General features: G+C 43.8%; 1 protein-coding gene across 4 annotated transcripts in view; it reads right to left on the bottom strand.

Annotated features, from left to right (window-relative positions):
* Nucleotides 1-519: 519 nt before the first annotated feature.
* Nucleotides 520-24,118, bottom strand: part of SEMA6B (semaphorin 6B) — a 1,880,978-nt gene continuing 1,857,379 nt past the window's right edge. For 3 of the 4 annotated variants that reach the window (XM_073594838.1, XM_073594868.1, XM_073594858.1), the window contains 5 exons: nucleotides 20,794-20,982; nucleotides 20,574-20,711; nucleotides 20,066-20,146; nucleotides 2,332-2,390; nucleotides 521-2,245 (listed from right to left, as the gene is read on the bottom strand). In XM_073594838.1, coding sequence (XP_073450939.1) covers nucleotides 1,221-2,245; nucleotides 2,332-2,390; nucleotides 20,066-20,146; nucleotides 20,574-20,711; nucleotides 20,794-20,982 — 1,492 coding nt within the window. In that variant the 3' untranslated portion in view covers nucleotides 521-1,220. Of the gene's footprint in view, nucleotides 2,246-2,331; nucleotides 2,391-20,065; nucleotides 20,147-20,573; nucleotides 20,712-20,793; nucleotides 20,983-24,118 lie in introns of all 4 variants that reach the window. The other variant, XM_073594847.1, reaches the window with a different exon arrangement.

The following is a 24,118-nucleotide window of genomic DNA, read 5'->3' as shown; positions in this document are numbered from 1 at the left end:
CTTTAAAATGAGCACTTTTGATTTTTCATGTTCGTGTCCCAAAGCCTTTAACGGTGTTCACATGTTCTGCCGAATTTTTTGCCTGTTCGCAAGTTCTGGTGCGAACCAACCCGGGGGGTGTTCGGCTCATCCCTAGTTATTATTAGTTAGTTATTATTTCGAATTTTTGGATTTTCGGATTTTCGTTCTTTCGAATTTTTGGATTTTCCTTTCTTATTTTCGGATTTTCAAATATTCGAATTTCTGATATTCTGATTTTCCGATTTTTTGAATTTTCAAATTTCCGAATTTTGGAATTTCCAAATTTTGGAGTTTTAAAATTTCCAAATTTTGGAGTTTTAAAATTTCCAAATTTTGGAATTTCCAAATTTTGGAATTTTCGAATTTCCAAATTTTGGAATTTTCGAACTTCCAAATTTGGGAATTTTTGAATTTCCCAATTTGGGAATTTTCAAATTTCCGAAAAAAAACAAAAACGAATGAAACGAAAACGAACAAATTTTTCAGCAGTGCACATGTCTAGTGGCCGTCTCCTCCACTTAGTTTTCCATTGATCAGGCTCCCAGTATCCTAGGGTTCTTTTTGCCCATACTATACTGTATATGTATATACTGTATGTTTACACACATCTTGAGCAATATATAGAAGTAATCACCATAGTTTAATTAATTTTTTAACATTGTGTTTATTCTGAATTGATCTTAAACGTACATAAATGTATCTGGGTGTAAATAGGTTGTGGTCTAAGAAATCTACAATTAACTTGTTGAATACATTTCCACTGCATCAAAAACAGCCCCACCTTTCTCAGACAGTTGTGGGAATATAGGGTTAACATTTAAATGGCAGGATGCCCATTATTAAGCTCTCTTTACTTCCTACAGACACATGGCTTTCATTTCTAGATCACACATCATGCATAATATATTGTCTGCATATAAGCGTAAACTAACACACATTTTTTTTATTTCGAAAGATTTTAATAAAAGATAGATCTTTACATATTGTGCTTGGCCAATGAGGTAAATAACTCTCATTCATGGAGAGGTATTTTATGCTTATTAAAATCTCTTCAAGTGAAAAAGAAAGAGCAATTAATGTTCTAAAACCCAAACCCCTCACTTTTTTTACATCACTGTTAACACTTTGTCCTCTGTAAAACATATGTCCATGTTATGGGTCACTGGATGTACAGTATGTGGAATTCCATGCTCCAACAATTACTTTAAACTTGATGCAGTAGTCATGCTGTGGGGTGGCTTTGAGTGCATGTGTGTAGTTTTAGAAAAAGAGGAGCTGATATCCCCACCAAAAGTCAGATTTCTTTTCAATTGGGTATTCCAACGCTGAGGACTGTCTGGGTAAAATTGCTTACAAAAAATGTCAGATGTGGGAGAAGATACCACACATCTGTGTTCACTCGAAGACCAAAGAACGGGCAAATCTGCAGGAAAGTAATGTGAGCCATGCCCTTGTGAAAACTGTTGGTGAAATGTTTCTCCACGCTGAGCTGAATGCTCTTGGATGCATTTAAATAGATAGCTGGGGTTGCTCCTATATTTTGGGACACATTTATGCTCTTCCAATGGTATTGGTAAACTATAGGAATCCTTTTCTTGTTGGGGAATGCAGTAAGAGTCATTGCTATAATGGTGTAAATGCCAATTTTTTTCTCCATGTTGAGATGAATTATGAGGATTATCCTCCTTTAAGGGTAGGTAGTGCAGCGGAGTATAGTGAGAATCTTCTCCGTGAGTCTGCAGACATTGTACAACTGGTGAGTCAGAAAGCCCAGCTGATAAATTAGAGGATGCAAAGTGGTGGACATTATAGTAGACTACACTGGAAGATGGATCATGCAAAGAGTTTTTTATATAGTCTTGGGAATTGATAATTCTCTTGTGCAGTTGAGGAGTCTGTTCTGGAGTAGGTGGAATTCCAATGTGTTCATTGCTGTTTCTAGGGTTCCAACCATTTTGCTTAAAAGAGCTGAAAAAAGGATTTTGCCCTGGATGGCTTGCATCGTTGTTTCCATTTACACTATTGACAGGGTATTCCAGTATAAGGCTGCCATCCTTGTCCTTCTGTCTTTGTTGAAGGTTTGTGTTTTGCTGTGTGCTGAACAAGCACACAGCTAGCCCTGACAATACTGCACCTACCACAAAGGCCGACAATGTGGAAACCACCAGCATGTTGACAGATACTTCAACAGTTTTATCCTCCATTAAAGACTGCGTGATTAAACCTGAAGAGAAGAACCTTTTTAAAGGTCTAATAATAAAATTAAAAAACAATTTAAACATAGTAGCATATCAAAAAAGCTCTACTTACCCTCACAATCTTCAAGTTGAGGGCTTCTCACTCCATCTAGGTCTTGCTCATAATGGTTCCTACAAGACAATATTGCAAATTAGCATATTCAAGCAAGATTTTTGTGTTAACAAAAATGCATGCAGACGTTCCCAAAACCATATTTTGATCCTGTATGTTCTAGAACCCGAGCAGTTCACCAATCAACAAGTTAAAATTACCACACCACAAAGCATTGTGGCTGGGGCAATGTAAATAGACCTGAGCAGCTCCCATGTTCGCTTGTAGATGGTCAGCTAGGGGCTGGTTAAAATGCTGATCAACTGCCTGTTTTTACTGCTGCTCATGTGGATTTCCTCTCACTTCCTGTTGTCTCCCTCCGTTTGTAAGTAGGAGTCGTTTGTAAGTCGGATTTTTGAAAATAGGGGATCGATGTATACACTATACGGCCTACACTATACACTCTTGCGAAAAATTGGGCCTTAGGTGTTGGTGGTACCAGAACACTGAAAGCCCTCACAGTTATGCCCTGTGAGCTCAGAGCTTGTTGTCGGAAATTCCGACCGTGTGTGCGCTCCATCTGACTTTTTCCATCGGATTTTCCGACACACAAAGTTTGAGAGCAGGCTATAAAATTTTCCGACAACAAAATCCGATCGTGTGTGGACAATTCCGAAGCACAAAGTGCCACGCATGCTCAGAAGAAATTCCGTGACGGAACTGCTCGGTCTGGTAAAATTAGCGTTTGGAATGGATATAGCACTTTTGTCAGGCTGCAATGTTTTAATTTGTTTAATGCAGCACACTCTGTTCTTCTTTATAGTGCTAGAAGAATGAAGTAGTTTTGCTGCTCATATTCACACAGACTTCTCACAAACTTCTTTCTTTATTATTTCTTTTGATTTCATGAATCTAATATTTGTAATTGTCACATCAGATTCAAATTTTTTTTTTATTTTAGTTTTTTTTGGTTAGTATTTTTTTCAAGCCTGATGTTTATTTTTTTTTTTTAACTCCAGAATATTTTTGGGTGTGTTTTGTGTGTCAAGTTACCACAACACCATTATTATTGAGTATTATTTAATCTCAAGGAGGTTGCTTGGTGTTGGTGTCTCTTGTTAATTTGACATTGTATTTTTGAAATGTACCTGTCTCCTCACAAACAAACTGTCCTTTTAGAAAGAAAACACACATAGGCGAGTATAATTGAAAAAAAATTCCTTTATTAAGGGCTCATAACTAAAGAAAGAGGGTGGCAGCGCTGGAGAAACAGCAGAAATTGCCGAAGCCTTTGGCCCCCAGGGCACACATCAATTATTTCATGGCAAAATTGGTGGCCTGAGGAGTCCATATCTAAGGGAGTGCAATCTGGTCCAGAAGTCCAAGAGAATCATGAACAGCAGCAGATGACATGTATGTCCCCAGGCTGTGGTCATACAAGAGCCTGCATCTTTTGTCAGACCAGACTGAACCCAGGGCCATCACTCTCTGGTCTTCCTTCCATGCTTCCTTCCACGCTGTGTCTGTGGTTGTGGAGTTGTGGCAGGAGGAGGAGGAGGAGGATGCAACTCACACAGGTGGGTATTTGGTGTGATTTCGCCCCTCACCCCCTTAGTTAAGGTTTTATAAAGAAGGTCTTCACACATGAGGCTTGACCCTCCTGCATGTCCTCCAGTTTTGTGGCAGCCATGCAGGCAAAGGCCTCTTCAGGAGTGGGGAAGGCTCTGAGGGACGTAGAAGACTCTTGAATCAGCCTGAGGGCTGAATCCTGCATGTTACTCCCCTTCCTGGGTCTTTTGTTTGGAAGGCGGAGGGGAGGGACCTGCGATTCGGTAAGGCTCCTACTGGGCCCGGCCTTCTCCTGGCTGCCACTTAGCCCCGCCTCCTCCTGGCTGCCACTAACCCCCGCCTGCTCCTGGCTGTCACATTCCACAGCCTCCTCCTGTGTGCCACATTCCACAGCCTCCTTCTGGCTGAGGTCTTCCTGTGTATGAAAAAGGGACATCGTTTTAGTTTTTTCTTCATCAATCTCACACAATTTTCACCTCATGACTGTTGCAAATTGAATGTAAACAAATATAACAGACTATCATTCTGAGCCCAGCATTTTTCATTGTTGTCCCAATTATTTTTGCCCACTACTGTCTATTGATATGTAAAACACTTTATTAAATCAGCAGTTAGTGATAAATAATAAAATCTAGTAAAACATCATTTATTTATTGACCAGAAATCTGTAGAAGAATGCTATACCTGACTCCAGCTGGGCTCCTCCACTTCTTCCTGGCTGAAAGTCCCAGGTTGGACATCGGAAGCCTCAGCTGGGGTGGAAGATAGGGTGGAAGGAAGAGTGGAAGGAAGGGTTGAGAGGGATTCCCTGACTTCAGTCTGGTCTGACAGAAATCGCAGCCTCTCATAGCCTGTGGACATAAACATCATCTGCTGCAGCTCCTGATCTCTGGGAATCCGTGACCTTTTTGCGCTCCCTAAGATAAGTGCTCCTCAGGCCACCAATTTTGGCTTTTAAATAGGGGATGATTGCCGTGGGGACCACCGGCTTCACCAACTCCAGCAGTTTCTCCAGGGCTGCCTGCCTCTTTTGTTTATGAATATATTGTGGGTGTTTGACCTGCCACAGACAGGGCCGCTCCCTGTACTTGTCTATGAACAGGGGGAGGAAGTTGTGGTCATTGAAGTCATCCATTTTATCTGCAATACACAAGACAAACCCTAATGTCAGGCTAAAGTCTCCTAATCTTGTCCCAATATAGGCCTCAATCTATAAGCAGTATAGGCCCAAGTTTAAATTTTACCTTCGTTATCACGATCGGCGCTTCCGATACTCCTTCCTCCACTCACAGATCGTACGTACTATGCACGCGTGAAACGCCACCTGCCCCTGACGTTCTTTCTAGTCTATTCCCCGCCCCCTGCCTCTCGTTTGGCGCAGTGGGGGAAGAGCACATGGCGGAGACAGAACAGGTGCGTGATAATTACAGCAACGAGGAGGAGGAGAAAAGCCCGAGAGAAGATGATTTAAGGCCTCAAATATGTCCTTTGGGGAGATATTGTAGATGGTCGACATCCTGAAAAGGGCCGACTATGCCAGGAAATATAGACCTTACCCCAACCCCAATGTCAGAAAGGCCAAGATCATGGCGAACGTTGTCAAGAGTCTGCAGAAGAATTTTGGGGTATGACGATCCAAGGATCAGCTGAGGAAGCGGTGGTCGGACCTCAAATTAAGGGAGCACGAACAGTACAGAAGGATCAGGAAAGTGCTGCAAAAAAGTAAGTAGTTGTCCTGTGTACCTATTCTTTATTTTTCTAACGTTCGTGCTGCTTCATGTGCTTTTCTTAACTGTTGTGCAGTTTAAAATGGGAACTTTCATGTTCATGGGCACATTATTCGTTCGTATGAAACATTGTTCGTTCGGCATAGAAAACACCATGTTTTGGACATATGCATTTGAATACATTCTTGATAGCCTACTTCTCTTCAAATAATTTTGTTGTCTAGATGGGTTGTTAACTAGAATGAAATGCAAACTAGATTCTGGTAAGGAGAGGACACTCAGTAGCTGTTTACACATCTGGACGCTGGAGCACTAGTGTGGGACACAAGAACACCCTTTTTATTAGGGGGGCCCACACAGGTGCTCCAGTGGATACTATAGGGGTGTCTCCATCTGTGAAGCTTGTCCAAAACAGGTAAGTATTCAAGCTTGACAAAGTAAAAAAATATTTTGTCATCTTGCAACTCTGCCAAAAGAGACAATTGTACCCCACTTCCATGCAATGTTTCATATTCCTATTTCTGGCATAAAATATCTTTGTGCTAAGTATACCTATTTTTTTTTTCATAGGGGAGAAAAGACTCGGAGGAGACCACTCATTTGAGGAGACCACAAACCCCCCGCCTCATGAGGAAGTGGAAATCCACCAAAGCCAACAGGAGGAGGAGGAGAAGGGTGACGTGGTGGAAATTGTCACCACAACAGGTGAGTGTCTGCGACCACAGGCTCAGGTAAGAGATGGATGTCTGCATATTTATAATACATGGTGTTTTTGTTTCTATATTTTTAGGTGATCGTGATGTTGTGGATCCAGGTCATTTCACCAGTGAGAGTGCCCAGATCCTGATTGGGGAGATCATGGGGTATAATAGGGACTTGGAAAACATCCAGAAAAACATCAATGATGTTCAAAACAAAATGAAGAACATCATTGATGTTTTAGGGAGAGTTTAAAACACCTCCAAATCTCTTACTTTTTTGTACTTTTTTTAATCTAAAAATTTTTCACATTTTTTGACATATTATCGAAAAGCCAAATTTTGAAGATGCACACAGTGTGTCTACATGTGCTATCTGCCATCACGGGATATCAATGTATGCGTTTTGGGGGTGCAACCCCTTCCTCAATAATAAAGTAGCTGAGAGGAAGGGGTTGCACCCCCAAAATAAAGTAGCTGAGAGGAAGGGGTTGCACCCCCAAAACACGTCCATTGATCCCCCGTGATGGCAGCTAGCACATGTTGACATTCGGCAATTTGTGTGCATCTTCAAAATTTGGCTTTTCCAGGGGTGACTTCACCCCATCTGAACGCAATATCAAACACAGTTTATAAATACTCATGTCTGATATTGCCTTCAATTTCAAACAAAGTTGAACTTTGTAAGTTCCAGATTTGTGTATTTCTTGTTGCTTTTAAACATGGCTGTTTTACCTTAAATGGACATTTCTACATTTATTAAAGCGGAGGTTTGCTGAAAAAAAAATATTAAAAGCTAGCAGCTACAAATACTGCAGCTGATGACTTTTAATACATGGACACTTACCTGTCCAGGGAGCCCGCGGTGTCGGCAGCCGAAGCCAATCCGTCCTTCGGCTCTCGGCTGCTCCCGCCGCCATCCTCGGTAAGGGAATAAGGAAGTGAAGCCGTGCGGATTCACTTCCTGGTTCCCTACTGCGCATGCTCGAGTCGCGCTGCACATCCTCTCAGGTCCCTGCTGTATTCTGTGTCTCACAGAATACAGCGGGGGAGGACGGGGTAGGCGGCGGAAGTGGCGTAGGTCACCGCAATCACCTCGATGATCTATGCCAGGAAGTGGGAGCAAATACCTGTATTAGACAGGTATCTGCTCCCTCCTCCCTCCTGAAAGGTGCCAAATGTGACACCGGAGGGGGGGGGGAATCCAAAATGTGGAAGCTCCATTTTTGGGTGGAACTCCACTTTAATGTGACCCAAAAAAATTGTTATACAACAAACATGTTGGTTTGTTTTAAAAACCTTTTAGAAATGCACATGTGATTGTGCTGGTATTAAAACGATTGATAATCAAGAATGTGTGGCTTCTTCTTTCAATGCTCCAAAACTTTTGTTGTGGTAAAATTGTGGTGTTCTGTGACAATGGGGGTTATTTCCTAAGGGCAAATGCACTTTGCACTACAAGTGCCGTTTCAGTGCAGTCTCAAGTGCACTTGTAGTGCAAAGTGTCTTTGCCTTTAATAAATAACACCCAACAGTGCTTTCTAATGTTACACAATCACGCCATTTTCAGGACTCCCCAAATTTATGTCAGGGTCAGCTAAAAGAAACACAAGCAGTAAATGTCAGCAAATATTTTAGTAGTTAAAATTATTTTTTATTTAAAAAATGTCTCAGACATTGTCTGGCATATTGATGGCCCCCCTACCCACAAAGTATTCAAGGTATCTTAGACGGACCTCGCGGGCACTCGGGGGGGCAAGCCAGGACGGCCAGGTTCAAGCGCTGTCAGGGTTGGTTCATTTACATGAATTCCGGATTCAGGCCCAACTGAGCCAGCATAGTTTGCAGAATTTGTCCTTAAAAAGTTGTGTAGAACACAGCAAGCCAGGATGATATGATTGAGTTTATACTCCGCCATATGTATGGGTGTAAGAAATAGGCGGAACCGGCTAGCCATGATTCCAAACGTGTTCTCCTCCACTCTTCTGGCTCTGGCCAGCCGGTAATTAAAAACCCTCTGGTCCGGGGTAAGGATCCTCATAGGGAATGGCCGCATAAGATGGTCCCCCAGCGCAAACGCTTCATCCGCAACAAAGACGAATGGGAGTCCTTTCACATTGTCTTCTGGAGGTGGCAAGTCCAAGCTGCCAATCTGGAGACACCTGTAAAACTCCATCTGGGCAATGACTCCACCATCTGACATCCGGCCATTCTTCCCCACGTCCACATACAGGAACTTGTAAGTAGCCGACACCACTGCCAACATCACAATACTATTGAACCCTTTATAGTTGTAATAGTATGACCCCGAGTTGGGTGGTGGGATGATGTGGATGTGTTTCCCATCAATTGCCCCTCCGCAGTTAGGAAAGTCCCACCGCTGGGCAAAGTGGGAGGCCACAGTCTGCCATTCCTGTGACGTGGAAGGAAACTGTGGAGTCAAACCAAAAAAAAAAATTAATAATTTTGCACATCAACATGGAAAACAGATTAGACACAAACATTCTTGGCCAACATCAGTATAACATTTATTTTAGGGAGTATTTAAAGACAAAGGTATAAGGTCCACCTATCAGATTCCTCCTCCCCCCCTCTCATGGGCCATTTGTAAAATTTTATGGGTTGGGGAGATGTTTTGGACAGGTAACCCTCTCCACTTCATTGAGAGATGAATGCCTAAATAATGTGGATTACTTTGGTCAGCCCCTCCTTACTTTACACTATTGGCAGCCCACTGGACAGGTAAGAGGTGTCATAATACAAAGAGTTAAATACACACTGTACACATTTTAGCACATTTTTACGTTGTGATATTACCTATCAAGATAATAATAGGATACAAAAACTTTAAACATTAACATTTGAAAGTATTCAGGCAGGCCCTTGCACTACATGCTTTGGGGAATTCATTCATAAATATGACCACAAAAGAGGTGGGTATAGTGTGTATGGGTTTGGCAAAGTCAGCAGATAGAGGATTGGTATCAGCTGAGTTAGCAGTTGGGGGGGAGGGAGGGTTCCAAATGATTTTGGGACACAAAAAAAAACCTCTGGCACTATGCCACAATTTAAAGCACAAATCTAATTTTTACACATTTTAGGGGGTGTTTAGGGTAAAGCACTACTATGGAGCTGGCAAAATACATTGTTAAATGACTACACGAGGTGAATATAGGCCCAGGAGAGCATGCTGGGGAGGTAAGTGAAGGCAAATATGTATGAAGGACGAAAACAAAACTACATAAGAATCCAGCATGCATGAGGACAAAGGGGACATTCACAGCATATTACAATCATGGTAATTAGGGAATGAGGAAAGAAATACAATACATTAGCAAACATTAAATACAATAAAATGTGATGTTAAAGGATAAAAATCTTACCTTAATAAACTCCTTCTGCAGGACCTGGATGATGTCAGAACAGGTCTCTGGGATAATGATCCCCAGAGCCTGGGGGGAGATGCCTGTCGAGAACTTGAGGCCCTGCAGGCTTCTCCTCGTTGCCAAGTACCGCAAAACGGTCGGCTGCTCAGAACAGAGTAACAGAACACACTGAAGAACAGCAAGGCCTGTGAAGAGCGACCTGAAAATCAGTAACGAACGAACACGAACACAATGACAAGTCAATTGTACTCGCTGCACGCACTGAAGACCAGATACAAACCCACAAGCACAAACTGAACAGCAGAAAACGATCTGAAAGCCACGAGTCTGAAAAAGCGCGAATCATCTCTCACCAAACTTTTACTAACATGAGATTAGCAAAAGGAGCCCAAAGGGTGCCGCGCTTGTTTCTGAACTGCCCTTTTATAGTCTCATTGTACGTGGTGTACGTGACTGTGTTCTTGGCGATTGGAAATTCCGACAACTTTGTGTGACCGTGTGTATGCAAAACAAGTTTGAGCCAACATCCGTCGGAAAAAATCCATGGATTTTGTTGTCGGAATGTCCGATCTATGTCCGATCATGTGTACGGGGCATTACTCTTGCTGGGCGCTGGAATGGGCCCTGCTGTGAAATATTATATCAAGAATTGTAATTACATGCCCCTGTTAAACAGGGGCAGAAAAATTGGGCCTTAGGCGGTGGTGGTGGCACAACACTGTAAAGCCTCACAGATACTTTTGTTGAGCGCAGGAACAGGTGCTGCTGTGAAATATTTGATCAAAAATTGTAATTACACGCCCCTGTTGAACAGGGGCAGAAAAATTGGGCCTTAGGCAGTGGTGGTGGTGCCACAACACTGGAACCCCTCACAGATACTCTTGTTGAGTGCAGGAACGAGCCCTGCTGCAAAATATTACATCAAAAATTGTAATTACACGTCCCTGTTAAACAGGAGCAGAAAAATTGGACCTTAGCCACTGGTGGTGCCACAAAACTGCAACCCCTCACAGATACTCTTGTTGAGCGCAGGAATGAGCCCTGCTGCAAAATATTACAGCAAAAATTGTAATTACATGCCCCTGTTAAACGGGCAGAAAAATTGGGCCTTAGCCACTGGTGGTGGTGCCACAACACTGCAACCCCTCACAGATACTCTTGTTGAACGCAGGAACGAGCCCTGCTGCAAAATATTACAGCAAAAATTGTAATTACATGCCCCTGTTAAACAGGGGCAGAAAAATTGGGGGTTAGGCAGTGGTGGTGGTGCCACAACACTGCAACCTCTCACAGATACTCTTGTTGAGCGCAGGAACGAGCCCTGCTTCAAAATATTACAGCAAAAGTTGTAATTACACGCTCCTGTTAAACAGGGGCAGAAAAATTGGGCATTAGCCACTGGTGGTGGTGCCCAGAACCAAAAATGTTCTTAGAAGCTCTCAACATGAACACTGAGGAGGAATAGGATAGGATAGTCACTCAGCATACCAGGATAGTCACTCAGCATCAGCATAGGCAGTCTTCAAGGGATCTCATATTCATAAAAAAATGAGTCGGTTACATCAGCATCAGGTGCTTGGTAGCTGGTGATCCAAGACTGATTCATTTTTATGAAGGTGAGCCGATCAACCAATTCGGTGGACAGGCGCACTCTGTGATCAGTTACAAAGCCTCCAGTGGCACCGAATGTGCATTCCGAAAGAACACTGGATGCAGGACAGGCCAGTAGCTCAATTGCATACTGTGGAAGCTCTGCGCAAGTAATCGATCCTCAAGACCCAGTAACCCAGTGGATTTTTGGTTGGAAAGGTCTCCAAGTCTGATCTTGCCCCTAGGTATTCCTGCACCATGTACAACAGACGCTGTGAATGGTTGCTGGAACCGATTAGACCTTGGGGCTGCAGAGTAAAAAATTGTCTGAACGCATGGGTCAGACAGCCACCTTCTCCACCGCTCCTTCTGTGACTGACCGAAGCCTCAGCAACACGTTGTCCAGGAGGACATGGAAATTGTAACCTCCCAGGCTCTGGAAACGCATTGCACAAACCTTTCTGCAAGGCCTCCCGAAGATGTTTCATCTTCGGTTACCTCTGCGACGCCTGGATAAGTTCCGCCACCTTATCCTTGTAACATGGATCAAGAAGGGTTGCCAGCCAATACTGATCCCTCTCATTGATACCACGAATTAGAGGGTCCTTTCGCAGGAATTGCAGGATCAGGGAGGCCATGCAGCGTAGGTTTGCTGAGGCATTTGGTTCAGAGTCCTCTGGGTCACTAAGGAAGACCTGATCCGCAGCCACCTCCTGCCAGCCACGTACAAGTCCATGGGTTTCTGGGGTCTGAAAACGATCCCTTGAAGACTGCTGCTGATGCTGAGTGCCAGGCTCGACCTCCATGCTGACACAATCCTCCTGTGTGATAGGCGGGCCTGCAGAAATACTGTCTCGATAAAGGGGGCCTTGAGAGGTAAGGAAGTCCTCCTCTTCCTCCCTCTGTTCTGCCTCAAGTGCCCTGTCCATTATTCCATGCAGCGTGTGCTCCAACAGGTAGACAAGAGGGACAGTATCACTGATGCATGCACTGTCATTGCTCACCATCCTCGTGTCCTCCTCAAATGGTGACAGGACAGTTCATACATCCTTGATCATGAGCCACTGGCATGGCAAAAAAAAGCCAAGCTACCCTGACCCTGTCTTGGTGCCATACTCGCACAGGTATTCATTGATGGCCCTCTGCTGCATGTGCAGCCGCTGCAGCATTGCCAACGTTGAGTTCCACCTCTTGGGCATGTCACAGATGAGGTGGTTCTTGGGCAGGTTGCATTCCTTTTGGAGGTCCGCCAGCCGAGCACTGGCATTATATGACCGTCGGAAATGCCCACAGACTTTCCTGGCCTGCCTCAGGAGATCCTGTAAGCCCGGGTACCTGCACAAGAACCGCTGCACCACCAAATTAAGGATGTGAGCCAAACAGGGAACATGGGTGAAGTGTCCCTGTCGGAGGGCAAGGAGGAGGTTGGCGCCATTGTCGCAAACCACCATTCCTGGCTGAAGCTGGTGTGGCGTCAACCACCTTGGAGCCTGCCCCTGCAGAGCTGCCAGAATCTCTGCCCCAGTGTGGCTCCTGTCCCCTAAGCAGACCAACTTTTTGCCTGAGTGCTTGCGTAGCCCCTAGAATGCCTACAGAGCACCGCTGGTTCCGAGGACAAATCTGCACAGGAATAGGCCATAGAGGAAGAAGAAGAGGGGGGACTGGAGGAGAGAGGTGTGGCAGAATCACCACTACCAGCATTTTGGAGGCGTGGTGGTGGAACAAGCTCCAACAATACTGCAACCTGTCCTGCATCCTTCACAGCTGCCAGCAGGGTTACCCAGTGCGCCGTGAAAGAAAGGTAACATCCCTGTCCATGCCTGCTGGACCATGAGTCAGCGGTAATATGCACCTTACCGCTGACCTCCCTGTCCAACGAGGCCAAGACATTGCCTTCCACATGTCGGTAGCGAGCTGGAATGGCCTTCCGAGAAAAAAATTGTCATTTGGGAACCTGCCACTGAGGTACCACACATTTCACAAATTCTCAAAAAGGGGCAGAGTCTACCAGATGAAAAGGCAGCAGTTGGAGTGCTAGCAATTTAGCCAAACTAGCATTCAGCCGCTGAGCATGTGGATGGCAGAGAACGATTTTCTTTCGCCGGTTTAGCAACTGGGGTAGGGTAATTTGCCTGCCGCAATCAGATGTTGGTGTACCACTAGCAGGTTGCCCGCAAGTGCTTGGAACACCTAATTCTACATCTTCATTTCTCTCAGTGCTGGTCTCTGAAAGGACTTGTCAGGATGCACATACCAGCAGAGAGATCCACCTCCCTACAAGAGCTTTGAGGTGCAGAAATACACGCATTCCTGTTGCCCATAGGAATCGGGCCTTGGTGCATAGAAGTGCGCATGCACGAACTGGTGCGCAAACAGAAGCCGTCGCGCACCCGTGTGCACGTCGACGCTCGCGCGCACCCGTGTGCACGTCGACGCTCGTGCGCACACGTGAGCGACGCTGGCGCCAGTGAGTCTATTTAGGCACAGCCAGTACCCAGCCCCAGTGCTGCTTTGTCTTCAGCTCTGTGCATCCTGTTTCCTGAAAACCTGTATCTTGATCCCTGTTACCTATCCAGCTTGTCTTGACCATCCCTTGATCTCCACCTGCACCGACCCCGGCTTGTTCTGTGACCATCCGCCTGTCTTCTCCTTGGCTCCTGTTTGCTGATCTGGCTTTTGACCTTGGCTTGCCTCCTGACTACGATCCTGCCTGCATCCTGCATCCGATTGTCCTAGCCGTGTATGACCCAGCCTGCCTGACCTTGCTTCCTAATTACTGCCATCCGCACCAGCTGCCTGCCTGTCGGTCTTCCTGCTGAAGTCTACCACTGTCTTCTCCAGCCCTTCCAGGACTGTTCGTCCAGCTACCAGTTAAAGACTCTTGCCACTCATGCGACTCTGTACCTTGGCGCCTTCTGTTCCCACTATCAGAGGTCCCAAGTCAAAGGTGTAAGGGAGGCCTTGCTCGTCCATTCAGGCTCTTCTACCAGGTACATGATAGGACTGAAGTTATAGTGGGGTTGGAGATCCCAGCTGATGAGGAGCAAGGAGAGGTCCGCCTTGTTCTTTGGTGTGGGTCTTTTAAGTACTGTTGCCAACGGACTGCATGGGAGCTCGACATATGTCTGGTCAAGCATGTGGTGCCCAAGCAGCTGCTGTTTTGGTACGCTTGATACGCTTCAGACATATGTTGCAAACAGCAATGGTGTGATCTGCTGCACACATCTAAAAAAGGCCCACACCAAAGAACTTTTGGAAAAATGCACCCTGCGCATGCGGAGCTCTGCGGTGTGATGCAGTTGGTTGCCTGCCCTTAAGTTGGCCCCTGGAGGGCATCCTGCCTCATTGGAGATGTGCCTCTTCCTCCCCCTCCTCTTTTCTATCTGGCACCCACATAGAGTCAGTGACCTCATCATCCCCTCCCTCCTCGCCACTGGAGCAAACCTGGCAGTGTGCTGCAGCTGGGGGGACATGACTGCCAGTTTCTTGTCCTTCTTGGACACCCCCTCTCTCTGGGCTCATGTTACTGCCTTCATCCTCAACCTGGGTACCATCATCATAGCCTTCAAAATGCTGCGCATCCTCCAGCAGCATGTACCCTACACTGTGGTCGAACAGTTCGGGGGATTCCTCAGGGCATGATGGTGGGGCTAGGGAAGGAGTGACTGATGACATTGAGCCAATGGAAGAGGCTGCTTTGGCAGCTGCATTGGCAGACAAAGTACCCTGAGCCTGGGTGACAGAGGATGAGGAGGATGAGGACAGCTTGGTCATCCACTCTAACAACTCTTCTGCATGCTGTGGCTCAACACGGCCAGCTGCCGAAAAAAGTGTGCCCCACGGCCACGTGCTGAGGATGCACCGTGTCCACGACCAACACTGTTGGCTGTAGACACAGAGCCTGCTTGCCCTCTTTTAGAGGCCGGTGAGCATCTGCCTCTCCTTGGTGACCTTCCAGACATACTGTACAATTAGATTAGCAAAACAACGCCTGAAGTTTACTAAAAACAGTACTAGAACAGGCCAGACTATATATATATATAGATATATATATATATATCTATATATATATATAAATATATACAAGCCTGTATATATATATATATAGATATATATATATATATATATATATATATCTATATATATATATATAAATATATATATATATTGAATGGACTGCAGCTCACTGAGTCACCTGCCTGAAAGTGTCTTTGAACATGCACTCCAGGAATGGCCTACTGTCAGGTATAGGCTTGGCTGGACTACAATGCAGTGGATATATATTTTATGAGCTGCACATCACTGAGTCACCTGCCTGAAAGTGTCTTTGAACACGTACTCCAGGAATGGCCTACAGTCAGGTATAGGCTTGGCTAGACTATATATATACACTGCAGCTAACTGAATCAACTGGCTGCCTGAAGTATATTAGAAATAGAAACAGTACAGCAGGAACGGTCGGTGATGAGATCTAGCTAAACTGGATACACTGGATATACAGTGGGGACAGAAAGTATTCAGACCCCCTTAAATTTCTCACTCTTTGTTATATTGCAGCCATTTGCTAAAATCTAATGTTTTTTCCTCATTCATGTAAACACAGCACCCCATATTGACAGAAAACACAGAATTGTTGACATTTTTGCAGATTTATTAAAAAAGAAAAACTTAAATATCACATGGTCCTAAGTATTCAGACCCTTTGCTGTGACACTCATATATTTAACTCAGGTGCTGTCCATTTCATCTGATCATCCTTGAGATGGTTCTACACAAGGGATATGCAATTAGCGGACCTCCAGCTGTTGCAGAACTACAAGTCCCATGAGGCATAGCAAGACTCTGACAGCTACAAGCATGACACCCAGAGGCAGAGGCATGATGGGACTTGTAGTTTTTGCAACAGCTGGAGGTCCGCTAATTGCATATCCCTGTTCTACACCTTCATTTGAGTCCAGCTGTGTTTGATTATACTGATTGGACTTGATTAGGAAAGCCACAGACCTTACAGCTCACAGTGCATGTCAGAGCAAATAAGAATCATGAGGTCCAAGGGACTGCCTGAAGAGCTCAGAGACAGAATTGTGGCAAGGCTGCTGCACTTAAGGTTCCTAAGAGCACAGTAGCCTCCATAATCCTTAAATGACGTTTTGGACTACCAGAACCCTTCCTAGAGCTGGCCGTCCGGCCAAAATGAGCTATCGGGGGAGAAGAGCCTTGGTGAGAGAGGTAAAGAAGAACCCAAAGATCACTGTGGCTGAGCTCCATAGATACAGTCGGGAGATGGGAGAAAGTTGTAGAAAGTCAGCCATCACTGCAGCCCTCCACCAGTCGAGGCTTTATGGCAGAGTGGCCTGACGGAAGCCTCTCCTCAGTGCAAGACACATGAAAGCCTGCATGGAGTTTGCTAAAAAACACCTGAAGGACTCCAAAATGGTGAGAAATAAGATGCTCTGGTCTGATGAGACCAAGATAGAACTTTTTGGCCTTAATTCTAAGTGGTATGTATGGAGAAAACCAGGCACCACTCATCACCTGTCCAATACAGTCCCAACAGTGAAGCATGGTGGTGGCAGCATCATGCTGTGGGGGTGTTTTTCAGCTGCAGGGACAGGACGACTGGTTGCAATCAAGGGAAAGATGAATGCGGCCAAGTACAGGGATATCCTGGACGAAAACCTTCTCCAGAGTGCTCAGGACCTCAGACTGGGCCAAAGGTTTACCTTCCAACAAGACAATGACCCTAAGCACACAGCTAAAATAACGAAGGAATAGCTTCACAACAACTCCATGACTGTTCTTGAATGGCTCAGCCAGAGCCCTGACTTAAACCCAATTGAGCATCTCTGGAGAGACCTAAAAATGGCTGTCCATCAACATTTACCATCCAACCTGACAGAACTGGAGAGGATCTGCAAGGAGGAATGGCAGAGTATCCCCAAATCCAGGTGTGAAAAACTTGTTGCATCTTTCCCAAAAAGACTCATGGCTGTATTAGATCAAAAGGGTGCTTCTACTAAATACTGAGCAAAGGGTCTGAATACTTAAGACCATGTGATATTTCAGTTTCTTTTTTAATAAATCTGCAAAAAATGTCAACAATTTTGTGTTTTTCTGTCAATATGGGGTGCTGTGTGTACATTCATGAGGAAAAAAATGAACTTAAATGATTTTAGCAAATGGCTGCAATATAACAAAGAGTGAAAAATTTAAGGGGGTCTGAATACTTTCCGTCCCCACTGTATATATATAGCAGTCTGACTGTATATATATATATATGAAATACACTGCAGCTAACTGAATCAACTGACTGCCTGAAGTATATTAAAAACAGTACAGCAGGAACGGTCTGCAGTGAGATCTAACGAAACTGGATACAGTGGATATATATATATATATATATATATATATAGCAGTCTGACTGTATATGTATGTGTATATATATATATATATATATATATATATATATATATATATATATATATATATATATGAAATACACTGCAGCTAACTGAATCAACTGCCTGCCTGAAGTAGCTGAGAAATAATACAGCAGGAATGGTCTGCAGTGAGATCTAGCTAAACTGGATCAACTGCCTGCCTGAAGTAGATTAGAAATAGTACAGCAGGAACGGTCTGCAGTGAGATCTAGCTAAACTGGATCAAGTGCCTGCCTGAAGTAGATTAGAAACAGTACAGCATGAACGGTCTGCAGTGAGATCTAGCTAAACTGGATCAACTGCCTGCCTGAAGTAGATTAGAAATAGTACAGCAGGAACGGTCTGCAGTGAGATCTAGCTAAACTGGATAGACTGCCTACCTGAAGTAGATTAGAAATAGTACAGCAGGAACGGTCTGCAGTGAGATCTAGCTAACTAAATAAACTGCCTGCTTAAAGTAAATGCAATGACACACACTCTCTCTCTCTCTATCTATCTCTCTATAACGCCAGCAACACACTACACAGGGCCGACACGCAGGCGGCCTTATATAGTGTGGGGCGTGTACTTAACCCCCTGAGCCATAATTGGCCAAAGGCACCCTGGAACAGTCAGCCCATCCCTACACATGATCCAAAAATTCTGCTGAATCAGCCAATACTCGGATAATGTTTACAGCTGTATGACAAAAGCCGGTCATGAGAACTGTCTTGCTGGAAACACCTGCATCCGACCAGCATCCGATCAGCACTGGCAGTCCCCCTGTCAGAATACAATAGCACAGCTGGGGAGATCGCCTCACCAACATCGCTTGTTTTGGTATGGCAATCTTTCAGTTTTATCTCATTCAGCCCACAGGGGTGAATGAAAAAAAACCCCAGCATAACCATTCCTTGCTGTATACAAAACAAGAAAACACTTTTACTGGAGCTGCAAGTATTTCACATATGACATAAAAACTGTGGCACCATTCACACCTACAGAGCACGCATGTTATTCGCACATTTCATTTAGGGCAGCCCATTTATTTCAATGGGCTGCCCTACATGAAAATTGCACAAAGTAAGTACATTGCTTTTTTTTTTTTAAAGGATATGTAAAGGTTTGTGGATTAAAAAAAAACAAAAACAAACATGTCATACTTACCTCCTCTGTGCAGTTGGTTTTGCACAGAGTGGCCCCGATCCTCCTCTTCTGGGGTCCCTCAGCACTGCTCCTGGCTCCTTCTCTTCTCGTGTGCCCCGCTGGAGAAGCACTCTCCCTCGGGGCACTCGTGCGGGCATGCTCCCGTGTCCTGCTGCTGCGTCTATTGACACAGACAGCAGGACTCAGCTTCGCCCCCAGCTCCCGCATTATTGGATTCGATTGTCAGCAGCGGCAGCCAATGGCTGCGCTGCTATCAATCAATCCAATCAGGACCCAAGACACCAGCTGGAGCTGGTGTGCTTGTCCCCTTTTGCGGGAAAGACTAGGTTCAGGTAAGTAAAAGGGGGGCTCTTGGGGGCAGCTGCATTACAGGAGGTGTTTCACCTTCATGCATAGAATGCATGAAGGTGAAAAACCCTGAGGGTTTACAACCCCTTTAATTGTGCTTCTCCAAATTGCATGATACTTTGTTACCATGTGTTTTGGCATACATAAAATTGCATGTGTTATCAAGTGTGTTGGGGTGCGAATTTATAGCACCGTCCTGCACCTGAAAAAAGGTTGTGCTTATTTATGTGTTGCCGGATGTGTGCAATTTTTCATGTGTTCCTGAAATGCACAAATGTGAAGCTAGCCTAAATCTTGCCCTTACTAATTAACATAGATTGACAACTTTCTTTATTTAAGAGCGGGGACAGAAATTTTTTTTGTACACTGATCCCCATTCATGTTTATTTTGGTTTGCATGCTTTCCAAATGACATTTTATATCTACATAGATTGATATATTTTTTTTGTATTTGGATATTGTTCACTAGCCAGAGGTCCCTGTCACAGCAATGGGTCCCTGTCACAGATTTAAATTTCTCCTTATCTCTCCTACAAAAACACAACCCAATTGAATATTTGAGAGGCTAAATTTGAAAAACATGAACTAAGGGAGCAATTGTTCCATCTACTGTATATTATTCTTAAAAACATACAGAGAATTAACTTAAGTTACACTACTAATTTGACGGAAGACTCCAACTTATAACAGTAGTTGTAAAGCTAAACTTGCTCCACATCGCAGTTGCTTGTTATATGAGCACTTCAATTTGCCTACACAGGAAATAATTAGATATTCAGGTTGAAATAAGTAATGTTTGCATGTAGCCAATGTATTTTAAGGGAAACTTTGTTATTGATTAAAGAGCATACCATGTTCTAAGTGGTGTAAAAATGCAAAGATTATTCTCTGGATCCCATGCACAGTAAGGGTCACGTGTGTCCAGGCAACTCCTGTGAAGAAAGCAAGAATGAGAAACACTACTGTATTGTCAGAGCTTATGCCGAAAAGCCCAAAATATTTAGAAATCTAGTATTTAAATAATACAGGCTGAAAACTGCATTTCTGAAAGAGCCAGCAAACATTTTTATTCAGTTTCAATACAAGAAAAAGTTACTGTAATAATGGTAATGGAAGACCCTACCTTGTATTGATTTTCATTAAGTTACTAAAATTAAACTGCTGTGAATAATTTAAAGTATAATAATATATTCTACCTATGTAACTGCATAAGGTTTGAAAAAATTAACTGAATACAGTTGCATTCTCCTGGCCACCCACATATGGTGATGCTTCTCATTTATTCCCACTGAATACACTTCAGGTTTGCATGAAAATAAAGTAAATACGTTTAAAGGTTGAAAATGCATCATTACTCACTTTATGCAGCCATTATGTCTCTGACAGCGTGCAAGGGGCACTTTCACCACACATCTGGTGTACGCTACTAAGAGAGAACCCGACTCTTTATCAACTTCCAGACCAAGAATCCATGGTTGTTCATCTCTCTTACCACATCTGGGTGGTGAGGAATGAGGAAGATATGACAGTTATACCTAGAAAATACATGGTTTACATCAAGTAGGAATTTTCTGCATACCTGTCTGCAGGGTATGTCTGTATCTCCTCAAGTAAGGTACTTTTTTCAGAGTGGTCTACATCTGTTCCATCAACATTGGGATTAAGACGATATTTTAGGACAACTCCCGAGTTTGAACCGAGGAATAGAATGGTTTCATTCCCAAATATTCCACAAGAAGTATCCACTGCTAGGTGTGTCAGTTGATCCCTGGGCAGTTAAAATATAGACTATTTTAAGAATAGATGTTCAGTGATAAAAATATTGTGCATCTATTTCAAAAGTTGAACTTTTGAACTTGAAAAGTTATGATTGTGTGAAAGCTAAGCTCACAGTGGTGTCAATGAAAGTAAATGATGAAAGCTAAATAATCTGCCTATAGTGTTAACATGCATTTCAGACATGTTTTAGAGGTATTCAATTTGCATTAAGAAACTCTCCAAAGTTATTTTTTATGCTTTTATTTAAATTATACAATTTAAAGAAGTAGATGTCTAGCATCATGAACGACTCACACCCCAAATATCTCAAAGTCTGGGAACCTTGGATTTCCTATGAGTTTCCCTCACTCCAATCGGCTTGTTCGGGCCTTCTCTGACTGCTTCCGGCGGCGTATCTGAGTCTGGGTTCTTTTTCCTTCCTTTTTCTCCTTCCTTCTCTAGACTCTGTCTTTTCTTACTCCATCCTACCTTTCTTCTTGTTTTTACAGACTCCATCCTTTGGGGTTGGTCTCAGGAATGGGACCACCACTGGGAGGACTGAGTAGGTTGTGGTGTATGGCCTTTTTCTATTCCCTTTCCATTTCACCTTAATTATCCTTCAATATCATTCCAATCACAAAAAGGTTTAACTATGATTGTTATGTTTGTATTCCTTTTGGATTCCTTTGTAATTCCTGATTATTCATCAGCCCCTGTGAGGGCGATCTATATGCTTGCTTTTGATTTCTTACATTGTGGCTTTAGCCAATAAATACATTGAAACAGAAAGATTATTTTTATACTACCAAATCTAAACAACTATAAACATTTCATATACCAATTAATTAAAAACTCTTTCAGAAAAGTGCTATAGTGCATAATTTCCTAAAATGCATAACGTCCAGATAGCATAAACTTCAGAAATAGTGCAAACAAGCATGCTGTCCATCCATGATGCAAAGAAAAAAAATCTTTCCACTTTACTGTAATTCCACCGATACTCTATTATCAAACACTGCTCCTCTGAGTGAGAGACTACCACCGTCAGAAAAAGCTGCTTACCAGAAGGTATGCCTCCACATCATAAGAGGCTACCATAGCATGGTAAATAACAGGGGAGCAGGTCTGCATCGAATGGATCCCGTATAAACAGCAATGAGAGTCACCTCTTTCAGAAATACAGCTCCCAGGTAAGTGCCAGTGTGCTCATAAAATGAAAGAACAAAAAACCATTGCCCAATGTCTTACCACAACAAAGTTTTATTGCTTGATGCGATACTTACAAATATATTGTAATTACGGTATGTAAAATGACAACACCTGCCCGACAGCGTTGTGAGTGATGATATCATGAAAACCGGAGTTAGACTTACCAGTAACTGTTTCCAGGAGTATTTCAAGACAGCCCTTGAGAGATGGAGCTCCTCCCACGGTTAGGAAACACACTGCCTCCAGCTCTTTAAAAGGCGGTTCCTCAGGCATCTGGTCAGTTTATCCAAGAACCAAAGGACAGAGCTGAAATATAGTTAAACCGTACATACAAATCATCTTATACATACAAAGGGTGGGAACATGCTGTCCTGGAAGACTCCTGGAAGCAGAGTTACCAGTAAGTCCAACTCTAATTTTTCCCCAGTCGTCTTCCAGGCCAGCCCTTGAGAGGATGAACAAGTACAATTTTAGCGGGGGACCACTGCTTGGAGGACTTTCCTTTCAAATGCTTGATCTTGACTACCCAAAACGTTCAATCAATAGTTTCGAATGAACATAGACATGCTTGACCACATGGCAGCCTTACATATTTGCTCTGGGGTAGCGCCGGCTCTTTCTGCCCAGAACGTGACTAATGCCCTTGTTGAGTGTGCATTCAACTGTTGTGGAGGGTCCAAGTGTAAAGTTTTGTACCCCTCTGAGATGGCCATCTTTATCCATCTAGCTATTGTCCCTTTAGAAGCTTGTCTACCTTTCCAATTCCTTGAGAAGAGGATAAACAGGGTCTCTGATGTTCTAAAGCTTTTGGTAGCTTCCAAATAGCCTATGAGACATCTCCTGACATCCAGCAGATGTAGTTGCTCCTCCTTGCTATTTGATGGTTTACTATAGAAGGAGGGTAACACTATATCCTGACTTCTATGAAAGTTAGAAGCAACCTTGGAGATAAATGCTTGGGCAGTCTTAAGAATAACCCTATCTTCCAATATCTGCATAAAGCACACTCTAACTGACAGAGCCTGTAGTTTGCTGACCCTGCGAGCAGATGTCATTGCGATGAGAAATACAGTTTTGAGGGTAATCAGTCTTAAGAAGGCCTTTGATAATGGCTCAAAGGGCTCTCTAATGACTGCTTTTAACACGATAGACAAGTCCCATGTCGGAATCTTACGACAAGACACCGGTCGTAGTCTTCAAACTGCTTTACAGAATCTGTTTATGAGTGGATCCTGTTGTAGGGAACGCTGCAAGTAGACTGATAGGGCTGCAACCTGTCCCTTAAATGTGCTTAAGGATAGGCCTTTATCAATACCTTCCTGCAGGAACTCTAGAATCGTTGGAGAATCATATTCCCTTTTCCCCCTCTCTGTAAGCCAGAGGTTAAACTTCCTCCAGACTTTCAGGTATATGGCTCTTGTAACTGGTTTGCGACTTTGTAGCAGAGTTTTTAGCACTCTGTTTGATAGACCCTTAGACTTCAGGATCTCTGTTTCAGATACCATGCCGCTAAGTTTAGCATGGCTGGACTGGGTTGCAGGACTGGGCCCTGGGATAGTAGGTTCCGACTGGAAGGTAACATCCAGTGTGGTCGATCCGCTAATGATAGCAGAAGTGAAAACCCTGCCCTCTTTGGCCAAAATGGGGCTATTAGGATTAGAGATGTCTGTTCTGTCCTGAATTTGGAAAGGACTCTTGGAATCAGATATAGAGGTGGGAAGGCGTAACATAGCCTGAAGGTCCATGCATTCTGGAGGGCGTCAACTGCCACCGGCTGATCTCTTGGGTTTAGTGAGAAAAAAACTTTGTAGTTTGGTGTTTGCCTTATTGGCAAATAAGTCGATCTCAGGGAGGCCCAACTTGGAGACTATTTCTGTAAACACTGTTGGATCTAGTGACCATTCTTCTTGTGAGATGAACTATCTGCTTAAAAAGTC

This window comes from Aquarana catesbeiana, linkage group LG01 (genome assembly GCF_042186555.1).
Source record: "Aquarana catesbeiana isolate 2022-GZ linkage group LG01, ASM4218655v1, whole genome shotgun sequence".
Taxonomy (NCBI): domain Eukaryota; kingdom Metazoa; phylum Chordata; class Amphibia; order Anura; family Ranidae; genus Aquarana; species Aquarana catesbeiana.
Note: the sequence above shows the minus strand (reverse complement) of the source record. Positions and strands in the feature narration are given on the sequence as shown.